The 23732-nt window shown below is 41.2% G+C and overlaps 1 protein-coding gene across 1 annotated transcript in view; it reads left to right on the plus strand.

Moving 5' to 3' along the window:
• Positions 1 to 4739: 4739 nt before the first annotated feature.
• The window catches only part of insrr.S (insulin receptor related receptor S homeolog), a 40477-nt gene continuing 21484 nt past the window's right edge, over positions 4740 to 23732 (plus strand). Inside the window, exons 1-2 of the mRNA XM_018233479.2 lie at positions 4740 to 5120; positions 12862 to 13410. Of these exons, the coding sequence (XP_018088968.1) occupies positions 5030 to 5120; positions 12862 to 13410 (640 nt within the window). The 5' untranslated portion in view covers positions 4740 to 5029. The remainder of the gene's footprint in view (positions 5121 to 12861; positions 13411 to 23732) is intronic.

Below are 23732 nucleotides of genomic sequence, written 5' to 3' on the forward strand. Positions count from 1 at the left end.
CGGGTGAGGATTAGGAAAACCCTGACCCGCACATCACTACAGGGTAGCTACACCACTGCTGACACCTCATTACTCTCTTCTACTTTCAGTATAAAGAAATAATAACCAATGCTGATTAGGGTTCGGTTAGGGTTTTCTTACTGACAGGCTTGGTGGGCCTGGGCGTCTATATATTTGCAACCATTTCTACATCCCTATAGTTATAAAGGATCTCATGGTCAGGTGCCATGAAAGGAATGTGAAGTTTGCTTATAATTACATGAACTTTTTCACGGCATGTGATATTTTCGGCCGGCTGTGCCTGACTGATTTACAGCGCAGAAGTGCCTCCAGGTGACCAATCAGGAAGTTGCTGATCAGCGATGCAGTAATGACTGTTGGGCGCATATATATGACTTACATTATACTGAACACTAAACAGAAAAGAAATGGAATCAGCGAAATGACAACCGGTTTTAAAAAAACAAAACAGGTCAGACAGTCAATGCAGAGATTATAGGAAAGGCTAGAGAAGCACCTATTAACTTTCTCTTGTGTTGTGTTTCTTTATTGGGAGGTTGTTCTGTATGGGGGGGGGGCAAATCATCATATTGTTATTCCTGTGACACACAGAGAAATTATGGCCCACGTTATGTTCTTGCATTTGGTGTGTGTTAAACTGCTAAATAAAGATGGGCGAATTTGACCCGTTTCGTTTCGCCAAAAATTCACCACCGGTTTAATGTCGCCGACGCCCATTAAAGTCTATGGGCGTCCAAAAAATGTTGTTGCGTCTTTTTTTTTTTGACGTACGACACCATACAAGTCTATCGGCGTCATTTCTGCGCCAAAACAAGACGAAAAAATTCGCCCATCCCTACTGCTAAACAAACATATGTGGACAGTTAGGACCCCGAGATGCTAAACATCTGCTTTATGAAGCCAAGCCATGAATCAGAGTAGGAGTCTAGGAGACTTTTCTTCTGTATTGTGGTTGGCTGAGTGACTGCAGAGATTTGAGTTCCTCAGATCCGAGTGGGGTTGAGAACTTCAGTGTCAGACTGGGATGCCAGGGGCCCACCAGAAAACCTTTGTTCATGGGCCCTTTATTCAAACTATTTCTCCTCTTCCTCACCTCGCTTAACCTCTACTCTTCAAGTCTCTTTTCTTTCTATTCTATTTATTTTTCTATCTATTTAGCCTCTCTGTTCCCATACAGAAGTAGGTAATGAACATAAAACAGGCCAAATGGTTAGAAGCAGGAGGGCCCACTCACACTTGAGCGCACCCGGAGTTTTCCTGGTATCCCAGTAGGCCAGTCTGACACTGGAGACCTTCCAATTGTTTGTAAAACGACAGCCCCCCGCATTCCTATAAAGCCACAGGTGGAAGATCCCAACATCCCAGATGTTTTCCTGCAAGAACGTGTCTCTACAGCCTGCAAGAAACATGTTTTAGCTCTTCCAGCCTTCCAAGAAAACAGGAGGAGAAGGTCCCTATCCAGCTCTGTTTACAATAAACAATGTCTTTCAAAACTATTTCCCCCTTCGATTTCCAAGCACCTAAACCTGCCCTACTGCTTTTTACCCTCCTCCCCAATTTTGGCCAAGTTGCTACAATATTGAGCTAATATCATGCAGCCATAGTACCATGCTGAGAAAAATACAAATTCTGGGGAAAAAAGCCCATCCTATTCATTTTTAGTCTTTTCCTGACTGTAACTGTATTTACCCATAATGACATGGTCAATTAAAGTAATAGAGTTGCTTGGACTGCTCAGGATCTCTCGGCACAGGGAATAAGGGCCTGGATATTTAGGAATTAGGAACTCCCTGGGCATTGCTGGTACTAATTAAGAAGAGATTTCTAGTCCTTCTTTAGAGGTCCTCTATATATCCAGAGTTTATTGTTTTTGGGTTTCCAGCTGTTGTTGAATTGCATCTCCCACAATCCGATCCTGCATATAGATTCCTGTTACATATAATTATCTGGGATAATATATATATATATATATATATATATATATATATATATATATATATATATATATAGGGGTGCGAAGGGCATGTGGCTAAAGACTTTTGCCTAATCAACTTTTGCCCAGGTAATTCTTGCCTGGCTAGAAGCTGATCCAGAGGAAGCTGAAAGAACTCCACCTGAAGCTGTCTCGGAGATGCTGAGGATTCTGGGAGTTGTAGTTATCTTTTCAGTAAATGTATATGAAAATTAAACAGTTTTGGTTTATTTGATTGCAATTACTGGGCCTCTCTGGTACAGAAGTGGTTAAGCCAGGCAGTATGTAGAGGCCTTTGTTCTGCCCTGAAGGTGTTGCCCAACATTTTATTTTACAAACAAGCTGGATCTTGATGTGCCCTGAAAAATGTGTCAGAGTCAGAGTTTAGAGGGTAAATATTTAGGTTTAGAAATACCCAAAACAAGGCCGGCCGGAAAAATGTAACAAAGCCTGCAGCATCCTGGTACTCAGCCAACTGCCAGCTTGTCCCATGAGCCTGACTTCTAATGCCGCCCCCTGCCAAAATACTGCTCTGCCATGGGGAACGTTTACTACTTCATTATACAGAGCGTCAGGGTTGCTGATAATATTGTGATACTCACTATCAATATACAGAGCAGTGGGGCCAATAATGGTATTGTCAGGCCCAGATCTCTAAATTGTGCTCCCGTAGGCCAGACGCTCTGTACCCATTATAACCCCCCCCCAACAAGATTCAAACTAGTTTTTTTACAGGGTCCTGAATGCTGCGCTGGGGATTTTTTTGGAAAAATGTAAATGTGGCTGGGCCGTATGCCACCCCTTAATTCCTGCAACCCTAGGCCTGGGCCTTTGTGGTCTTCCCTCAAATTCGGGCCTGAGTTCCGTGATATAATTTTATGGTTACATTATCTTGATAAGCCCATCATCAGTTCAATCCCTCCAAATGAAACCCAGTGCTCATATCTAGAAATATCTATATAGACTAGTGATGAACGAATCTGTCCAGTTTCACTTTGCTGAAAAATTCGCAAAACGCATTGAAGTCAAAATTTTTTTTCCGGCAAATTTTTTAGCAGAATTCCGGCACTTCGGTAATTTTCATCACTTTTGGCGCATGTACAGTTGTAGCGAACCAAGAAGATGCTCCAACTGCGCATGCGCTGATACGGAGCTTCCTTATAGAGATTACCGAAGAGGGGTAATTAACGGCTTAGGGGAATTTACTTGTGTTAAGGGGGAGCAGGGAGGGGGGTCTATGGAGGGTAGGGGTTTTTATTAGAAAGGGGGTTTAGTTCTCCTTTAAATGCATTAATGAATCAGTATCACAACATCACCCGGCAGTGCATTCCCCAACCTCACTGTCCTCACTGATGTAGCCCCTACGTTGCTTCAAATGAAAGTTCTTTTCTTCTAGTCTGAAGGGGAGGCCTCTGGTACGGTGATCCACTTTATGGGTAAAAAGGTCCCCTGCTATTTGTCTATAATGTCCTCTAATGTACTAATAATAATTTAACTCTTCCCTCCCTCTAACCAGTTTAGTTGCACTTAGTCTCTGCACTCTCTCCAGCTCATTTATATCCCTCTTAAGGACTGGAGTCCAAAACTGCCCCCATACTCCAGATGAGGCCTCACCAGGGACCTATAAAGAGGCAGAATTATGTTTCATCCCTTGAGTTAATGCCCTTTTTTATACAAGACAGAACTTTATTTGCTTTAGTAGCCACAGAATGACACTGCCCAGAATTAGACAACTTGTTATCTACAAAGACCCCTAGATCCTTTTCATTTAAGGAAACTCCCAACACACTGCCATTTAGTGTATAACTTGCATTTATATTATTTTTGCCAAAGTGCATAACCTGCATTTATCAACATTGAACCTCATTTTCCAGTTTGCTGCCCAGTTTTCCAGTTTAGACAGATCACTTTGCAAAGTGGCAGCATCCTGCATGGAACCTATAATTCTGCACAATTTAGTCTCATCTGCAAAAATAGAACCAGTACTTTCAATGGCCACCTCCAGGTCATTAATAAACAAGTTGAAAAGCAAGGGACCTAGTACAGAGCCCTGCGGTACTCCACTAACAACACTGGTCCAATTAGAAAATGTTCCATTTACCACCACTCTTTGTAGTCTATCTTTTAGTCAGTTCTCTATCCAGGTACAAATACTATTTTCCAGGCCAACATTCCTTAATTTAACAAGTAAACTTCTGTGTGGCACTGTATCAACTCCAGTAAATCACATCCACTGCCATCCCGGAATCAAGGTCCCTGCTCACCTTCTCATAAAAGGCAATTAAATTAGCCTGGCAAGATCTATTACATATAAAACCACACTGGCACAAACTCATAGTAATGTGATTTGCAATGAGGTCCAGTATCTTATCCTTTATTAACCCTTCCAAAAGCTTTGATGTCAGACTAACAGGCCTATAGTTTTCAGCCTCACAGCACCATGCCAGATCTCATTGAATCCTGAAAAATTTAGCAAAGAAGTTTCAGCAATCACAGAGCACAGCTTGTTTACTACACTGGGCATTTAATACCACTGTAATACAATCATTACACAGAGCAGCAGGGTCGCTAACAATACTGTGATACAATCATTATACTGGCCTTGTATAGCACAGCAGCATGTGTCTGATACCGGCAGCTGTGGGCCTAGCTTCCATCTCCCAGCCAATCAGAAATACAGAGGGTGTGTCTGGCAGGCTTGCAATTCACCTGCACTTTCAGATGGGCCCTGGGTTAACTAAGCCCCTCCCCCTCCCACAGGTGATCAGAAAGCTTTTCCAGCAATGACTGCTATTCATTAACACTGCACTGCAGCCTTGTAATGCACTGAAAGCCAGACTGTCATCTACCTTTAGCCTGACTGTCATCTATAATGTACCCCAGGTCTACAGCCCCCCTGCTCTCATTTCGAGTTGTACCCATAAGGCCCTGAATTGGTACCTCTTTTTTTTTTTTTTTTTTTTTTTAAACAATAACTCTTTTTTTACAGATCTGAGGATTTTATTCATTTTTTTTTAATGTTGGCGTCTTCTTATCATGGACAGACAAGGTTTCCTCCTGGTCACCAGTTTAAAGGGATTGCTGCTTATCTTGCTTGTATTTCACGCTAATGGAGACTCAACACATCGTAAGTCTGATTTTTTATTAGCTTTTAAATAGTGGCTCCCAGTGCTGCTTCTCAGGGGCCCATGTGTCCGATCAGTCTCCCAAAAACCCAATTAGGTGGATATTAGAATTAATTTATATGGATGATCATTTATTTATATGTCATTTCTTGGGAGAGAGGTTCTTAATCGTTGCCCCTATAGCTGTTACACTAGGGGGTTATAAATACCTGCAGGTTCCTTTTAGTATGTTACAGAATGGCCAATTCTAAGCAACTTTTCAATTGGTCTTCATTATTTATTTTGTCTAGTTTTTTAAATTATTTGTCTTTTCCTTCTGACTCTTTCCAGCTTTAAAACGGGGGTCACTGACCCCATCTAAAAACAAATGCTCTGTAAAGCTACACATTTAGTGTTGTTGCTACTTTTTATTACTCGTCTTTCTATTCAGACCCTCTTCTATTCATATTCCAGTCTCTTATTCAAATCATGCATAGTTGCTAGGGGAATTTTGACCCTAGCAACGAGGTTGCTGAAACTGCAAGCAGGAGAGGTGCTGAATAAAAAGATAAATAACAGGAAAAACCACATATGACAAAAAATGAAAAAAATTAAAACGAATTGCAAATTGTTTCAGAATATCTCTATATCATATTAAAAGTTAATTTAAAGGTGAACAACCGTTGTAATTGGTCTAATTCAACAGAGATCCTCTTACAAAGCATCTAAACAAGAAACTGCAGGGGGACCCCAAAGAGAACTGTGGGGATCCTTTATATCTTTTAAGGACCTGATTCTTGTTACAGTATAAAGAGACATTATTGAAATGATTTAGGCTTAGTTGCCCTTTATCTGGAAACTGAGGTTATACTGATTCAAAAATATAGAATTGCCATGATTGTAAGCTCTTCAGAACAGGGCTGTCATTCCAATATGTGTACTGAAACCCCTAGCCCTAAAATTAAATGATCTTAGGATCAAGTACAAGATACTGTTTTATTATTATAGAGAAAAGGGATTCAAATATTTGATCAAAATGGAGTCTATGGGAAATAATGGTGGTCCTGTAATTTGGAGCTTTCTGCATAACATGTTTCCTGATAACAGATCCCAGAATTTTAGAAGTTGCCTAACCAGTGTAACTCAGCCTGCAGCCTTGTGCGTTTATATGGTCACAGGACCCCTCAGTGACTTCTAATATCCTTATCATTTACAGTAGGGGGTACATTATCCCTTATAATACATGAGTGATACTCAGAGTTCCCTGTATAACTCAGCCTGCAGCCTTGTGCCTTTATATGGTCACAGAACAACCCCTCAGTGACTTCTAATATCCTTATCATTTATAGTAGGGGGTACATTATCCCTTATAATACATGAGTGATGCTCAGAGTTCCCTGTATAACTCAGCCTGCAGCCTTGTGCCTTTATATGGTCACAGAACAACCCCTCAGTGACTTCTAATATCCTTATCATTTACAGTAGGGGGTACATTATCCATTATAATACATGAGTGATGCTCAGAGTTCCCTGTATAACTCAGCCTGCAGCCTTGTGCCTTTATATGGTCACAGAACAACCCCTCAGTGACTTCTAATATCCTTATCATTTACAGTAGGGGGTACATTATCCCTTATAATACATGAGTGATACTCATAGTTCCCTGTATAACTCAGCCTGCAGCCTTGTGCCTTTATATGGTCACAGGACCCCTCAGTGACTTCTAATATCCTTATCATTAACAGTAGGGGGTCCATTATCCCTTACAATACATGAGTGATACTCATAGTTCCCTGTATAACTCAGCCTGCAGCCTTGTGTCTTTATATGGTCACAGAACAAACCCTCAGTGACTTCTAATATCCTTATCATTTACAGTAGGGGGTACATTATCCCTTATAATACATAAGTGATACTCAGAGTTCCCTGTATAACTCAGCCTGTAGCCTTGTGCCTTTATATGGTCACAGAACAAACCCTCAGTGACTTCTAATATCCTTATCATTTACAGTAGGGGGTACATTATCCCTTATAATACATGAGTGATACTCATAGTTCCCTGAATAACTCAGCCTGCAGCCTTGTGCCTTTATATGGTCACAGGACCCCTCAGTGACTTCTAATATCCTTATCATTAACAGTAGGGGGTCCATTATCCCTTACAATACATGAGTGATACTCATAGTTCCCTGTATAACTCAGCCTGCAGCCTTGTGTCTTTATATGGTCACAGAACAACCCCTCAGTGACTTCTAATATCCTTATCATTTACAGTAGGGGGTATATTATCCCTTATAATACATGAGTGATACTCAGAGTTCCCTGTATAACTCAGCCTGCAGCCTTGTGCCTTTATATGGTCACAGAACAACCCCTCAGTGACTTCTAATATCCTTATCATTTACAGTAGGGGGTATATTATCCCTTATAATACATGAATGATACTCAGAGTTCCCTGTATAACTCAGCCTGCAGCCTTGTGTCTTTATATGGTCACAGAACAACCCCTCAGTGACTTCTAATATCCTTATCATTTACAGTAGGGGGTATATTATCCCTTATAATACATGAGTGATACTCAGAGTTCCCTGTATAACTCAGCCTGCAGCCTTGTGCCTTTATATGGTCACAGAACAACCCCTCAGTGACTTCTAATATTCTTATAGCCTCGTTCTAACTTAAAGGTGAACTGCCCCTTTAGGCTCTGTAGAATAAACGTCTGGTGGAGGTTGCAGCACTGGGGAATGTGACCAGGTCAGTGCTTTGCATAGAGATTGCTGGGCCTGCCATGGGGACATGAGTAGACATAAGGAATCTGCTAATGTGTGTACTTTGCAGGTGCGAGTGAAAAACAGTAGAAATAAACACAGGCCTTTATATATGTTGGGGGTATCAGTACGGGGGAAGCCAAGACCCCTTGCACTTCTTTTCTCCCGTTGTTTAGGAAAAAAATTAGAAACCTTTCTCAAATCTTTCCTAATCTTTTCCAAATCTTTCCTAAGCAGAAGAACATCAGAGCAGCCTCTTTCTTTCTCCTGACAACTTCCTTGACTACTTGGTGGTCAGACTGGTGGGAAAATGACCAGCAGGTGGCGCTGTTGTAACAAAATTCATTCATATTAACAGTACATGTATCCCTTAATATCTTGGAATAAAAACAAAATAAATAATGAAGGTACATTACAAAAGTGCTTAGATCTGATGTCACCTCACCCATATATTTCAAAAACCCACCGTGCATGTTGGACGCTCAAGAAGAAGAGGAGAAATGTCCTACAGTGGGTCGGTGAAAGTCCAGCTGAGAATCTGTGGAACTGTTTTAAAAATTGAGGGGTGTCCTGTAAGTTGCATTTCAGTCTAGTGGCTGGATACTTCTGCAGCTCACTGTTTTTACTGAAATAAGATTCATAAACTTCAGCATATGGTTGTTTTTTTAGCCATATTTACTCCAAATATGGTGTGAGGCATTCATAACACGGAGAAGAAATGAAAGAGAAAGGTGTTTCAGTGCTTCAACTATCACTCATGAATTATAAGGGATAATGTACCCCCTACTGTAAATGATAAGGATATTAGAAGTCACTGAGGGGTTGTTCTGTGACCATATAAAGACACAAGGCTGCAGGCTGAGTTATACAGGGAACTCTGAGTATCACTCATGTATTATAAGGGATAATGTACCCCCTACTGTAAATGATAAGGATATTAGAAGTCACCGAGGGGTTGTTCTGTGACCATATAAAGGCACAAGGCTGCAGGCTGAGTTATACAGGGAACTCTGAGTATCACTCATGTATTATAAGGGATAATGTACCCCCTACTGTAAATGATAAGGATATTAGAAGTCATTGAGGGGTTGTTCTGTGACCATATAAAGGCACAAGGCTGCAGGCTGAGTTATACAGGGAACTCTGAGTATCACTCATGTATTATAAGGGATAATGTACCCCCTACTGTAAATGATAAGGATATTAGAAGTCACAGAGGGGTTGTTCTGTGACCATATAAAGGCACAAGGCTGCAGGCTGAGTTATACAGGGAACTCTGAGTATTACTCATGTATTATAAGGGATAATGTACCTCCTACTGTAAATGATAAGGATATTAGAAGTCACTGAGGGGTTGTTCTGTGACCATATAAAGACACAAGGCTGCAGGCTGAGTTATACAGGGAACTCTGAGTATCACTCATGTATTATAAGGGATAATGTACCTCCTACTGTAAATGATAAGGATATTAGAAGTCACTGAGGGGTTGTTCTGTGACCATATAAAGACACAGGATTTCAGGCTGAGTTACAGGGATCTCTGAGAGGACGGGACATGGTCAGATGAAAGCTCAGAATTCTAGTCCAGTGTGAGGTTCAACGTCAGGTTACAATACAAATACATTTGGTTGTTTACAGTAAACATTTCCCCATAATACAAGATTCTTGCTACATTGTCTTGTTTTGGGGCTAAATACATTGCAGGAGGCCGGTGATAACATTGGTGCTTGTAAAGTTACTAAGAAATAGTTTGTATGGAAAATTTGCTTCAAAAGATAAATAGTAATAGGCTCAGCGATTACTGTTCTGTTAATGGAAATATAAACCAGTAGGTGACTCACTTGGTGCTATAGTAAGTATAGTACTGAGAAATGGCAGGTATTTATCAAAGTCCTAAATTATCTCAATATTTTCTGAAATTCAATTTTCACAATTTTTCCAGATTTTTCCTCCGACTTTCACAATTTTTAAGATTTTACACCTGAAAACTCAGATTTCTTATGTCTTTTGCCCGAAAACTTCGAAACGGGGCCGGAACTAGGGGTCGGCAGAGTAGGCACGTGCCTAGGGCGCAAAGCTCGGGGGACGTACCTGCTCTGTCGCCTACCCCGTCTCCGGTCCCGTCTCTCCCCGACTGCCGCTGGTATCTTTTGCACAAATGCGCTTCAGCTCATGATCGCACCATTTCGTGCATGCGCCTGGAGCGAAGTTTCGCGCATGAGCAGTTGAGCGCGCACTGAGCAGGCCCGCCAGGTTGCCTAGGGCGCCTGGCCGGTTGGCCCGGCTCTGGTATGAAACCCAGCGCACATCAAAAAATCATTGGGACTTCTCCCATTATCTTTCAGTATATAAAAACCTCGACAGGTCTGAGATGCCGGATTTTCAGATTCGGACTTTTCCATCCTCTGGGTTAAATAAATTCCAAAAATTCGTGACTTTTTAAAAGCCCTCCTATTTGATAAAAAAAAATAAAATAAACATTTTTTTTGTGATTTTTGCATTCTGAGTTTGGTAAATAACCGCCTAAATGTTGTTCTCTTGATGACACCGCTATAGTAATCCCAAAACTGGATTCCTGACCTCAGAATAGCGCCTCGGTTGTGTGGATTTATTATTTAAAGGGCCTGTTGACCTTTATATTTACTTTTAGTATGATGTACAGAGTGATATTCTGACAGAATCTGCAATTGGCTTTCATTTTTTATTATTTGTGGTTTTTGATTTGTTTAGCTTTATATGCGACAGCTCTCCAGTTGGCCATTTTAGAAATCTGGTTGCTAGGGTCCAAATTACCCTAGTTACCATGCACTAATTTGAGTAAGAGACTGGAATATGAATAGGAGAGGACTTGAATAGAAAGACGAGTAATAAAAAGTAGCAATAACAATACATTTGTCTTTTGGATGGGGTCAGTGACCCCCATTTGAAAGCTGGAAAAAGTCAGAAGTAAAAGGCAGATAATTTAAAAAACTATAAAAAATAAACAAGGAAGACCGATTGAAAAGTTGCTTAGATTTGGCCATTCTATAACTCACTTAAAGTTAACGTAAAGGTGAACCACCCCTTTAAGTGTTAACACTTATGGCTACAGTGGAAAAGAGGACTGGCCAATGAGAGAAAACAATGCTTCTTCTGTTCATTTGCTCCCAAACTGGAAGTTCTCCTGCTCTCTGACTGTGCACAGGAGGAAGTTCTCCTGCAGACACTCTGAAGAAGAGAAAAAAGTTTGTAGCTAGAGTAGTCATATTAAAGGGGCGTTTCACCATTAAGTTGACTTTTAGTACGGCTATGCCTAAGCAATTTTTAAATTTATTTTGTATAGTTTTTGAATTATTGAAAGATCGTGTCGATCGGGCAGGGTTAAAAATCCGTCATAACGCGGCCGCATCTGTTTTTTGATTTGATCCCACAATCTGATCACCGTATTGCCTGCATTATGATGGGCCCAACGATCGGATGAGCCTGCTTTCTCCAACCTCAGTGTGGGCAAATTCGGGAGAGTTACGCTTGCTTGGCGAAATCGCCAAACGATCGGATCTCTACAAGTATGGCCACCTTAATGCTAGTTTATCAGAGTTCATGGCTAAAAGGGAAGATGAGGTGGGTTGATGACTATGCATCGGGGTAATGGGCTTGGGTAATGGTATAACAGGAGCTCCTGAAGCTAATGGGCACCCAGGTGAATGAAAGAGCCAGTAGGGTTGTTGTTATGCCTGTATTTATATAGCTGGAATGTGTAATGTTGCATAGAGAACACCCTTTTTCCACATACTGCACTGCCTAAGGTAGTGATCCCCAACCAGAGGCTCATGAGTAACATGTTGCTCCCCAACCCCATGAATGTTGTACCCAATGGCCTCAAAGCAGGTGCTTATTTTTCAATTCCTTGTTTTGGGGGCAAGTTTTAAATTACATAGAAATCATGGGTACTGACGAACAGAGTCTCCTGTAGGCTGCAAGTCCACATAGGTGCTACAAATAGTCAATCACAATCCAAAATTGGCACCCCAGGGACTTTGCATGCTGGTGTTGCTCTCCAACTTTTATTTACATTCATAAAAATGGGCAGGCGCTACAATATTGTTTTCTTTAGACCAGGGATCATCAATCTTCTTTACAAATGAGTCACATTCCAATGTAAATAAAAGTTGAAGAGCAGCACCAGCATGCAAAGTCCCTGGGGTGCCAATTTTGGATTGTGATTGACTATTGGTAGCACCTGCTTTGAGGCCATTGGGAGCAACATCCAAGGGGTTGGTGAGAAACATGATGCTCATGAGCCACTGGACATGTCGGTAGGCCAATCATATACAGAAACAGATGAGTTGAATGGGTTCAAGCTTTGCCACAAGACCTTTTTTTTTTTACAAGATACGGGTAAATAAAGAACAGAATAATGATCAATTCAATAACATCATCTCTTGTTAATACTCCACTCTGATTAATTCTTAGCTTTCCATGTAATTACTGCCCAGGACACGTTGTACCTGTTATCTGCTCCGTTACGCACTGTTCTACACCTCCCTTTATTATTTTGACTACAAGGAGATTGGAACAGTGCCTTTAAGAATTGGTCTGATCCTAAGCTTCCATATTTATTCTGCTATTGTTTTATATCATTTAGGCCACACAAGAAACATATTTTCTAAAGTTAGCAGAGATGTTTGACGGCCATAGAACAGAACATACCAGGTCTGCAAGTTGTGTAGCCTTAGTGTAAAGAATAGAAGATTTGAGCCATAATTAAGCTTCATGGTAGACTTTCAGGTGCATCTTGGAAAGCAAATATTCTTCTTACATTTGTCACCTCCTTACCACCTTCCCTTCATGATGCTGGAGCTTATATGTTAATTGTCCCTGTTATGTATTTTAAGAAAATTAGAATTCATTTTACATCTATTTCTTCTATCTCATTTATTCTTGGAGAAAACATTGAAACAGGACAATGTCCTAGCTGTCTTCTAAACCTGTTCCTTTCTGTCTTTGTTTCCTTTAGTTTGCGGCAGCATGAACATACGCAACGATGTGTCCCAGTTTCGCAAGCTGGAGAACTGTACGGTCATTCAGGGTAACCTGCAAATCCTGCTCATGTTCGGCACCAAACCGGAAGACTTCCGTGGTTTACGCTTTGAACGCCTGACCATGATCACTGAATACCTACTTTTGTTTCGAGTTTATGGCTTGGAGAGTCTTCGGGACCTCTTCCCCAATCTGTCCATTATCCGAGGCACAGACCTCTTCTTTCATTATTCACTGGTGATCTTTGAGATGCCCCATCTAAGAGACATTGGCCTTCATAGCCTCACAAACATCCTAAAGGGGGATGTGCGTATTGAACGCAACCAAGAACTGTGTCACATTTCCACCATAGATTGGAGCCTGTTGTCAGAGTCAGTGGAGAATAACTACATCGTAGGTAATAAGCCTGTGGAGGAATGTGCTGATGTCTGTCCAGGCATACGTGATTTTGGGGAGTCCTGTGTAAAAACCCATATCAATGGACATGTTGAGTCTCGCTGTTGGACTTCCACCTCCTGCCAAAAAGGTAAAAAGTGATTTTGTATATGTGGTACAGTTGGGTTCTTGCTAACTAGGTATAGTAAGGGATAATGCATACAAGTCTCAAGGTGCCCCTACAAGAGTGGACTTGAAAAGGCCATAAATGCTCCATTTTGAGATGAGCTGAGGTGGCTTATCCAAATCTACCAATTCCTTATCCATTCATCGAAAGAGACAGTTCGAATTTTGATGAATTAGAGTTGGTCTAAACAGACCAACTGCAACCCAGCTCAATCCATTTGTCCATACCAAATGTGAAATACAAACATGCAGAGAAGAAATGTTTTGGATACACAATAAGATATTATCTCAGACTATCCCATCAAAAATCGGGTTCTCAATTTGTTGGGCTGGTCCCCTAGGAATCCAAGCCATGGCGGTGGGGGTTCAACTTGAAGGACAATTTTAATGTCATTTTAAGGAGAATCCTAATTTGCACACCCAAAAGGCCACGTTGAAGGTCAGTTAGGGTGAGATTTGAGGTGATAGTTTCAGAAATATAAATACTTTTTTTTTTTGAATAAGAAGGTGTCTGACAACAGGTGGGACCTGTAAGTCCAACAAGCATTGGCCAATGGGAACAAACTATAAATATTACCCTACATTTATTTATTATTCCGTTTGAGCACTGGATGTGAAAGTGTTCTAGAAGCTGCTGAAGCTAAGCTGGTGTAACAGGCATTTGTTGTTGCTGTACCTGTACTTTATTTAACTGCAATAAGTTACTGGTTTCCCCCTTGTGTAGATCAGACCTGGTAATATGATCCAAGCAGCAGGCTATTTGTTTACTGAAAATGGTCACACTTATGCTCTCGGTGTTTACTGTAAATACCAAGGCCTTATCTCTTCATCTGTCTTCTCTCATTGTATCACTGGCCCTTTAGAAAACACGGTGTTTGTGCAATAACCACCCAATTAGCACTGATCAAATCACACCATTAAATCTATTGGCTGGTGCACTTTTTCTGTTTCTATGCAAAGAAGAGAACAGTCATCGGTGAAATATTTTGAGATAAGATCAGGATTTTTTTGTTGCTATTCAAAGCCTTAGGCAACGGCACAATATGTCAGGTTGTTATAACTCCATGGGTCTCTCAGGGAAAGCTGCAGCAGTCAAAACCCAATTGGCTCCATATTTTTGTGGTCTTCATAAAATTTCAGCCCTCTTTCCATATAATATCTAGCTAGCTGCACCCTCTGCCCTACATGAGATGACTAGATCCAGTGACACTTGCAATGATTTTGCTCTGTTAAGCTTTATGGGACAGGCTGAGGGTCCATCAGTAGGTGCAGATATCACCAGAGGCCTCATAATGAGAATTTGAGTGAGGTAATGTGATGAGCAGTTGATGGAACAGAGGGTGGGCTTAGACGCATTGTCGTGCAAATTCTCACTAGGGCAGAGGCTCCCAAACTGCGGAGCTGACCATCTTGGGGTACTTGGAGCTGAAAACCCATTAGATGGAGCTTGAAGGTGGCCATTAAGGTGACGTTTGGGTTGCGTATGCAGGGCCGCCATCAGGGGGGCACAGGGGGTACAGCCGTACCGGGCCTGGGGCTAAAGGGGGCCCTGACAAAGTTCCTGCAGTGACAAAGACCCGAAGCTGCGCCGAAGACCCAAAGCCGCACTGAAGACCTAAAGCCGTTCCAAAAAGACCAGAAGCCGCTCCGAAAAGACCCAAAGCCGCTGTGAAAATACCTGAAGCCTCGCCGAAAAGACTTGAAGCCTGGAAAATACCAGAAGTTGAAGTCCTGAAGCCGCGAAAAGACCCGAAGCTACGAAAGGAGCCAAAGAAGCTAATGAAGAACCTACGGTAAGTTCCCTGAACACCAATGGGTTTTTTTTATTGAACCTCTGGCCACCAATGATTTTTTAAAGTATTCTATGGGGCCCCTGACCACCAATGTTTTTGAAAACTTTTATGGGGGGGCCTTGGCACAGGTGGGGGTCCTCTCCACCAATGATTTTTTTAAACTTGCAGGGGGCCCTGACCACCAATATTTTTGTAAAAACTTTTAGGGGGGGTCCTAGCGCAATTTTTTATTTATGGGGGGCCCTGACCCCCAATGATTTCTTTTAACTTGTAGGGGGGTCCTGACCACCAATGTTTTTTTTACAAACATTTATGTAGGTCCCTGGCTGCCAATTTTTTTTTAAAATTATAAGGGGGCCCTGACAACCGATCGCTTTTTATAACTTGTGAGTGAGGGGGTTTACCGTTTTTAGTGCTGGTGTCTGTTAATGTGGAGTGGGTGGGATCTGGGGTGGGGCTTGGGGGCGAGGGGGGGTCCCGTGAATTCTGATGATGTTCCTGTGCATATGTATTTGCTGCACAAGATATTTTGTGGAACTATGACTGACTCGTATTTTACTATATCTCCACCCATTTAAAAGGGAACCTGACCTTCAAGCAGGGTCCTGGTCAAAGGTTGGACATTCAAGGGTGACTTGAACTGGAAAAGTTTAAAACCACTGCAGTAGGACAACCAGTCATCAACCGTGATAGTTGTATGTGACAAAGGACCCCTGACAGTAACACCTTGCGGCCCCCCTGGTCACTAATAGTGCCAGTCTGTGCCAAACCCTGCTTTACATAAAAGTAAAGTATAGTCGTAGTGATGCCACTATCACTCTGCTTATGTTTAGGTGTTTATTCAAAAATACTTCAGCATGGAACAGTGACCCCTAGTGGTTGATCAGTTTACTCAGTAATGTTACAAAGCAAAAAGGAAATCCAGTGCCACATTTTTTATTGCAATTTTTTTTCTTTGTTACTCCATCTATATTTCATAAAAATGAATGTGACATTTGATTATATTACTACTTATGCCCAGCTGAATAGTAAACCCAAGGCACAGCATTACCTCAAGGCCAGTACCATAAAACTATGGCAGCATAGGTATTCCCTGTACTAAGCACAATTCAGCAGGAACAGCTCCTAAGTTTGCTCATAGTCTGTACAGAGAGATCCTATAAAACTATAACAGTATAGGTATTCGCCTGTATTAAACACAATTCAGCAGGGACAATCTGAAGTATGTAGAGCTAATCCTGAGACTGTGGTTAGCTCTGGTGATGAGCGAATCTGTCCCGAATCGATCCGAGTGCCATCCCACTGGCGATTCGCATTCTTGCTAGCGGGAAAGCATTTCTGGCAGATTAGACGCCCAAAGAAGAGGAGAATCATTACATGTGCCACCACCCTTGTAGTCAATGGGCGACTTTTTTCTCCAAATGCATTAAAGTCAATGGGCATTTTTTTCTTATGGCGACTTTTTTTCTACAAATGCATTAAAGTGAATAGGCAGTTTTTCACATTGAATTTTCGCCGCAAATCCATGGTTGGCGAATAAATTTGCTTATCACTAGTCAGCTCTCTAAAACAGCAAGAAATCATGATGCCATTAATCATACATTATATCCAACATTTTGCATTCAGGCTGGCATTATGAGATGAAGATAACTCTTATCAGCAAGCTACTGATGATGAGGCTTACGTCTGAATAATCTTATCTGTGTACACACTAGCATCAGGCAATTAATACCCGAAATATGGATGTTCCAGGGTTCAGAACAAGGGAGAATACGCTGAGTCATTTTATTTTTTAAGGTGGAAATTAACAAGATAGTGTATGTCAGCTGTACATATTCTCTGCATAAATGAATATATGCATAGATATGAGAGTGGCCATATTTGTAGAATGCCTTTCAGTTCTGCAATCGAAAATGCAATAATCTCATTGTTGGGATCACTGACCCCCTCTGCTTTCCATAAGGTAGAATAGTAACAAACAGTTCTGCAATAAAGAGACATAAGGAATAGAATTGCAAAAATGAAGCTTAAAAAATGACACAATAAGAATCCGAAAGTACACGGAAGAAGAAAAGAGCAGATAAGGACACAATTCTCACCGTCAACAGGTCGATGGAATTTAATATAATAGTAGAAAGACTGGAGGCCACCCTTGTCTACAGTTTCCCACTGGGTCTAACACTAATTCAATTTATCATTGCCATAGTATATTTATTATAGGCAATCAATGAGAGTAACTTTGTGTAACTGTGTACTGCTCTCCCAGGTCAGTACTTCTAATGTGTTACCTATCTGGGTATCCACAGCAGGAAATGCAAAGTATTTCAAACATTCCCAGAAAGCTCTGGGGGCTTCCTCTCTCCCATATTCCCCTGGTGTTCGGCACGTAATGCCAGTTATTCATAGGAACGACCTTCAGAACTCAGCCTTACAACAAGGTGAATTAAACTTTAATCCCAGCCTAAAGTAGACCTCGGGCAACAGGGGGTTTGCACAGTCACATTGATATTGCACTCTCTCCGTATTGAGTGGGAGGTATTGCAATTGTTATTTTAGGACATGGGGTGACATATTTAATCATTAATGTATCAGCCATAAGTAGATACAGTATTCCACCCCAGCCACCACATTTTCTTAATAAATTTGTTTTTCCTTACTCCAGTAACTTCATTGTGTGCCTGAGGCAAATACTGCACCCATATCTGTCCCCTGTGATTTGAAAGTTTCTTCTTAAATATTACGTAATTACAATAAAGCATGAACTGTACAAAATGTTAAATATATTTTTTCTAACATGGATTAATATGTGACAACCATATGGTCTATAACAGTGGTCCCCAACCAGTAGCTCGTGAGCAACATGTTGCTCTCCAACCCCTTGGATGTTGCTCCCAGTGGCCTCAAAGTATGAGCTTATTTTTGAATTCCAGGCTAGGAAGCAAGTTTTGGTTGTATAAATACCAGGTGCACTGCCAAACAGAGCCTCAATGTAGGTTGACAATCCACATAGGGCTACCAAATGGCAAATTATGGCACTTATTTGGCACCCCAAGAACATTTTTCATAGCTAGTGTTGCTCCCCAACTACTTTTACTTCTGAATGTTGCTCACGGGTCCAAAAGGTCGCGGATCCCTGGTCTATAACATGAAATGCATTAGTCTGGAGCAGTTCCCAAAGTGTAAGACTGGCAACTCTAAGGTCGCTTGGAGTCAGGCCCGGACTGGCAATCTGTGGGTTCTGGCAAATGCGCCTCTTTGTACCTGAAATGCCAGGGCCTATTTGAATTCTCAGTCCGGACCTGCTTGGAGTAGTAATGGTTGAGGTCACAGCACCATCCAAGAATACGATTGCCACATGCTATTTGATACCAATAAAGGGTATTTAAATTGCATTCTTGGATGGTAATGTGATTTCAATCATTGTTTAAGCCAGTTGACAGGTGGACAACTTGATACAGGTATCTTAAGAGAAGATTGGTGACTGCTGACCAGTTGCATTGTTGGCATGGCCCAAAGGCCATTTAGAGTTAGATTTCAGGAGAATTTCTATGTGCGCTGCTAGATACATCTGAAAACCCAGTTTCAAGGTCAATTATGGTGAGGTTCTTGAAACTATGTCCAAATGACCGATACTTCCATGTCTGTAACCTTGTTATGGGCTAGAAGGTGCCTTAACCAGAGACTGGTGTCTTTCCAAGCTGGTCTTGTACTAAAACATTCCAACAACCCCTGGCATAGGGGATATAGTTAAACCATACATGTCTGTAACCTTTTATGAGCTAGAAGGGTCTTAACTAATGGCTGACTTTCCAAGCTGACAGTTCAACAACCCCTGACATAGGGGGATATAGTTAGACCATAAAGGTCCCTTCTAGCTCATAACAAGGTTAGAGACATGGGAATATCAGTTATTTGACCATAGTTTCAAGAATCTCACCATCACTGACCTTGAAATAGGGCTTTCAGATCTATCTAGGAGAGCAGATAGAAGTTCTGAGCCAAACACCCCTGCCACTGCTCTAAGCCAACCCTGCAATTGGTCAGCAGTCATCAATCTTCTCTTTTTAGTATAAACAGTTGTCCACTTGACTTGACTTTCCAAGCTGGTCTTGAACTGAAACAGCCTAACAACCCCTGGCATAGGGGATATAGTTAAACCATACATGTCCATAACCTTTTAGAGCTAGAAGGGGTCTTAACTAATGGCTGACTTTCCAAGCTGGTCTTGAACTGAAACAGCCTAACAACCCCTGGCATAGGGGATATAGTTAAACCATACATGTCCATAACCTTTTAGATAGAGATGTCGCGAACTGTTCGCCGGCGAACTTGTTCGCGCGAACATCGGGTGTTCGCGCTCGCCGGAAGTTCGCGAACGTCGCGCGACGTTCGCCATTTTGGGTTCGCCATTGTTGGCGCTTTTTTTTGCCCTCTCACCCCAGACCAGCAGGTACATGGCAGCCAATCAGGAAGCTCTCCCCTGGACCACTCCCCTTCCCTATAAAAACCGAAGCCCTGCAGCGTTTTTTCACTCTGCCTGTGTGTGCTGAAGAGATAGTGTAGGGAGAGAGCTGCTGCCTGTTAGTGATTTCAGGGACAGTTGAAAGTTTGCTGGCTAGTAATCGTTTTGATACTGCTCTGTTATTGGAGGGACAGAAGTCTGCAGGGGTTTGAGGGACATTTAAGCTTAGGTAGCTTTGCTGGCTAGTAATCTACCTTCTACTGCAGTGCTCTGTATGTAGCTGCAGTGGGCAGCTGTCCTGCTTCTGATCTCATCTGCTGACTGCTGCAATAACAGTAGTCCTTGTAAGGACTGCTTTTATTTATTTTTTTGTTGTTTTACTACTACTACTACTACTACTACTATAAGAGCCCAGTGCTATTAGTCTAGCAGTGTTGGGGAGTGGGACTGGTGTGCTAATCTGCTGCTCCTAGTAGTTCAGCAGCACCAACTTTAATTTTTTTTTTTTAATATTCATTTTTTTTTTATTTTACTTTTTTTATTTTACTACCGCTGTAGTAGTGTATAAGTTGACCTTTTAGGCATTATTTGCCCTGTAGGCATTATTTGCACACTGTTTTCTTCAACCCGCCATCGAGCTGTGTGACCTTGTTCACATTCTGTCTAAATATCCATAATATTACCGTCTCCAGAAAAAACACCGGAGTCACTTTTTTCAAGCAGCCATAATATATTTTACGTAATCCGTATCCACCGCTGTAGTAGTGTATACGTTGGCCTTGTAGGCATTATTTGCACACTGTTTTCTTCAACCCGCCATCGAGCTGTGTGACCTTGTTCCCATTCTGTCTAAATATCCATAATATTACCGTCTCCAGAAAAAACACCGGAGTCACTTTTTTCAAGCAGCATTCATATATTTTACGTAATCCGTATCCACCGCTGTAGTAGTGTATACGTTGGCCTTGTAGGCATTATTTGCACACTGTTTTCTTCAACCCGCCATCGAGCTGTGTGACCTTGTTCCCATTCTGTCTAAATATCCATAATATTACCGTCTCCAGAAAAAACACCGGAGTCACTTTTTTCAAGCAGCATTCATATATTTTACGTAATCCGTATCCACCGCTGTAGTAGTGTATACGTTGACCTTGTAGGCATTGTTTGCCCAGTTTTTTTGGCCGCAGCCACTGAAGCACAGAGGCCAGAAAAAATATGCCATATAAATGCTGAAAATAGTCATTTTTTGCCATACGTTGACTCAACGTATATGGCAAAAAATGACTATTTTCAGCATTTATATGGCATATTTTTTCTGGCAACTGTGCTTCAGTGGCTGCGTCCAAAAAAACTGGGCAAACAATGCCTACAAGGTCAACGTATGGCAGTTGTTTAAAGAGAACAGTAGATTACTAGCCAGCAAAGCTACCTAAGCTAAAATGTCCCTCAAATCCCTGCAGACTGCTGTCCCTCCAATACAGAGCAGTATCAAGCAGATTACTAGCCAGCAAACTTACTATCATCTGTCCCTGAAATCACTAACAGCTCTCCCCCTACACTATCTCTTCCAAGCACACACAGGCAGATTTTTCAGATACATTTTTGCCCTTGATCCCCCTCTGGCATGCCACTGTCCAGGTCGTTGCACCCTTTAAACAACTTTAAAATCATTTTTCTGGCCAGAAATGTCTTTTCTAGATGTTAAAGTTCGCCTTCCCATTGAAGTCTATGGGGTTCGCGAACCGTTCGCGAACCGCTCGCGTTTTTGCGCAAGTTCGCGAATATGTTCGCGAACTTTTTTTCCGACGTTCGCTACATCCCTACTTTTAGAGCTAGAAGGGGTCTTAACTAATGGCTGACTTTCCAAGCTGGTCTTGAACTGACAGTTCAACAGCCCCTGACATAGGGGGATATAGTTAGACCGTTAAGGTCCCTTCTAGCTCATAAGGTTAGAGACATGGGAATATCAGTTATTTGACCATAGTTTCAAGAATCTCCCCATCACTGACCTTGAAACAGGGCTTTCAAAGCAGATAGAAGTTCTGAGCCAAACACCCTTGCCACTGCTCCAAGCCAACCTTGCAATTGGTCAGCAGTCATCAATCTTCTCTTTTTTAGTATAAACAGTTGTCCACTTGACTTGACTTTCCAAGCTAACAAGTCTAACAACCCCTGGCATATGGTGATATAGTTACACTATTCCAAGTTCCTTCTTTCCACTCCAATTTTTCCATTAGATAAGGTGCTTCCCTTAGATATGAGTGATTGTACTGTAGGTTGGAGTAAGTGTTCTCTATATGTGTAACTATAGCTTGTGGGACTCATGGAAATTCACATTATAATGTATTACAAGACTTGGCATCCAAAGGACTTTTTTATTGTTTATTAATTGGTCTTTTCTCAAAGGCCACATAGACTAGCATTTTCTAAATGTATTTATGATGTTGATCCACTCAATCTCCCTACAAGAATTTGCATCAACCAATATATTTTTTATCTTTAGTATAAGGTGGTCAATGTCTTGTATGCAGTCGCACTTACTTTATCTACCTGTAATTACATGACTAGACTGAAGAGCTAGTTGTTGAGCTGAGTCAATGGCTCCCAGTCAGATCTATAATATAGTAGCAATAACTAGACTCTTGTTATGGATGAGATAATGCAAGCTGACACCTTCACGGCAGCCTTCATTTCATTAAGCAATCTCATAATGGCTTGGCTTTCCAACAAAAGTTCTAAGGTTTCTGGGTTCTCTCCTCTTTGTTACCTCGTGCTGAACTCTTTGCTCTGTCCCAGTATTTTCAATTGCTTTCCGGGTGACTATGGAATCCTTCCGTTGCTGCTGACTTAAAACTCAAATCTAATTACGTTATGGAGTTCACACAGTCTTTGTCAATGTTTAATCAACTTCAGTCTGAGCTGAGTTCTGATAAGATAAATGGTCAATTTCCATGGACACACATCCTGACCAGCAGAAGTATTACATTCTATTACACTTATGAGTGAGGGAACCCTAAATTTATGTTGAAATCAGATGGACAGATCTCTAATCTCTATCTTATTATATCTATCATCTATCTTTCCATCATCTATCTATATATCTATCGTCCATCCAACTAACCATCATCTATCTATCTATCATCTATCTATCAATTATCTATCTATCCATCCATCTACCTATCATCTATCTATCTATCATCTATCTATCAATTATCTATCCATCCATCTACCTATCATCTATCTATCTATCTATCATTTATCTATCCATCCTTCTACCTATCATCTATCTATCATCTTTCTATCTCTATCTATCTATCTATCTATCTATCATCTATCTATCTATCTATCTATCTATCTATCTATCTATCTATCTATCTATCTATCTATCTATCTCTCAATCTTTTCTGTCTGTATCTCTATTTCTAGCTCTATGTTACAGCTCTCTTTATTTCTCTATCATCTGTATACACCAACCTATCCTCTCTGTCAGTCAACTTATCTATTCTATCTATTCTCCTCCAACAAAATGGTCTATGAAGGGTTAGTTCTTTCTGGGCTGGTAGTCGATTTGGTTTTCCTTTGCCAGGTGAGAGATTTAAAATAAGGCTGACACACATCTAATTTCTGTATAAATTATTTTGTTTTGAATTGGGTATTTTTAAAGAAAATGGATACATTTCATGAAATAAAGTTTGTCTTGAATTAAAAGAAGAATTAAAACCTAAAATACTAAACAAAAATACTACTAGAAATGCTTTATTGTATATACTGTACTTACTGTATCAGCTAGGGTTGCCACCTTTCCATCACTGAAATACTGGGCTAGGGGTAGAGCAGCTGATGTCAGGCGGTGGGCCTGATGAGTTTCAAGTTGGGATGACATTGTGGGGTAATATGGCATCTGTTGGGGGGTGTATAATGTTGCAGCTGCAGATTGGCTGCCGCATCAGTCAGTGCAAAGTCCTGTCCAGATTTTAGACTTCTGATGGGACAGTCCATGTGAAAACTGAACAGGTAGTTATCCTAGTTCCA

The sequence above is a fragment of the Xenopus laevis genome, chromosome 8S, assembly GCF_017654675.1.
Source record: "Xenopus laevis strain J_2021 chromosome 8S, Xenopus_laevis_v10.1, whole genome shotgun sequence".
Lineage (NCBI taxonomy): Eukaryota > Metazoa > Chordata > Amphibia > Anura > Pipidae > Xenopus > Xenopus laevis.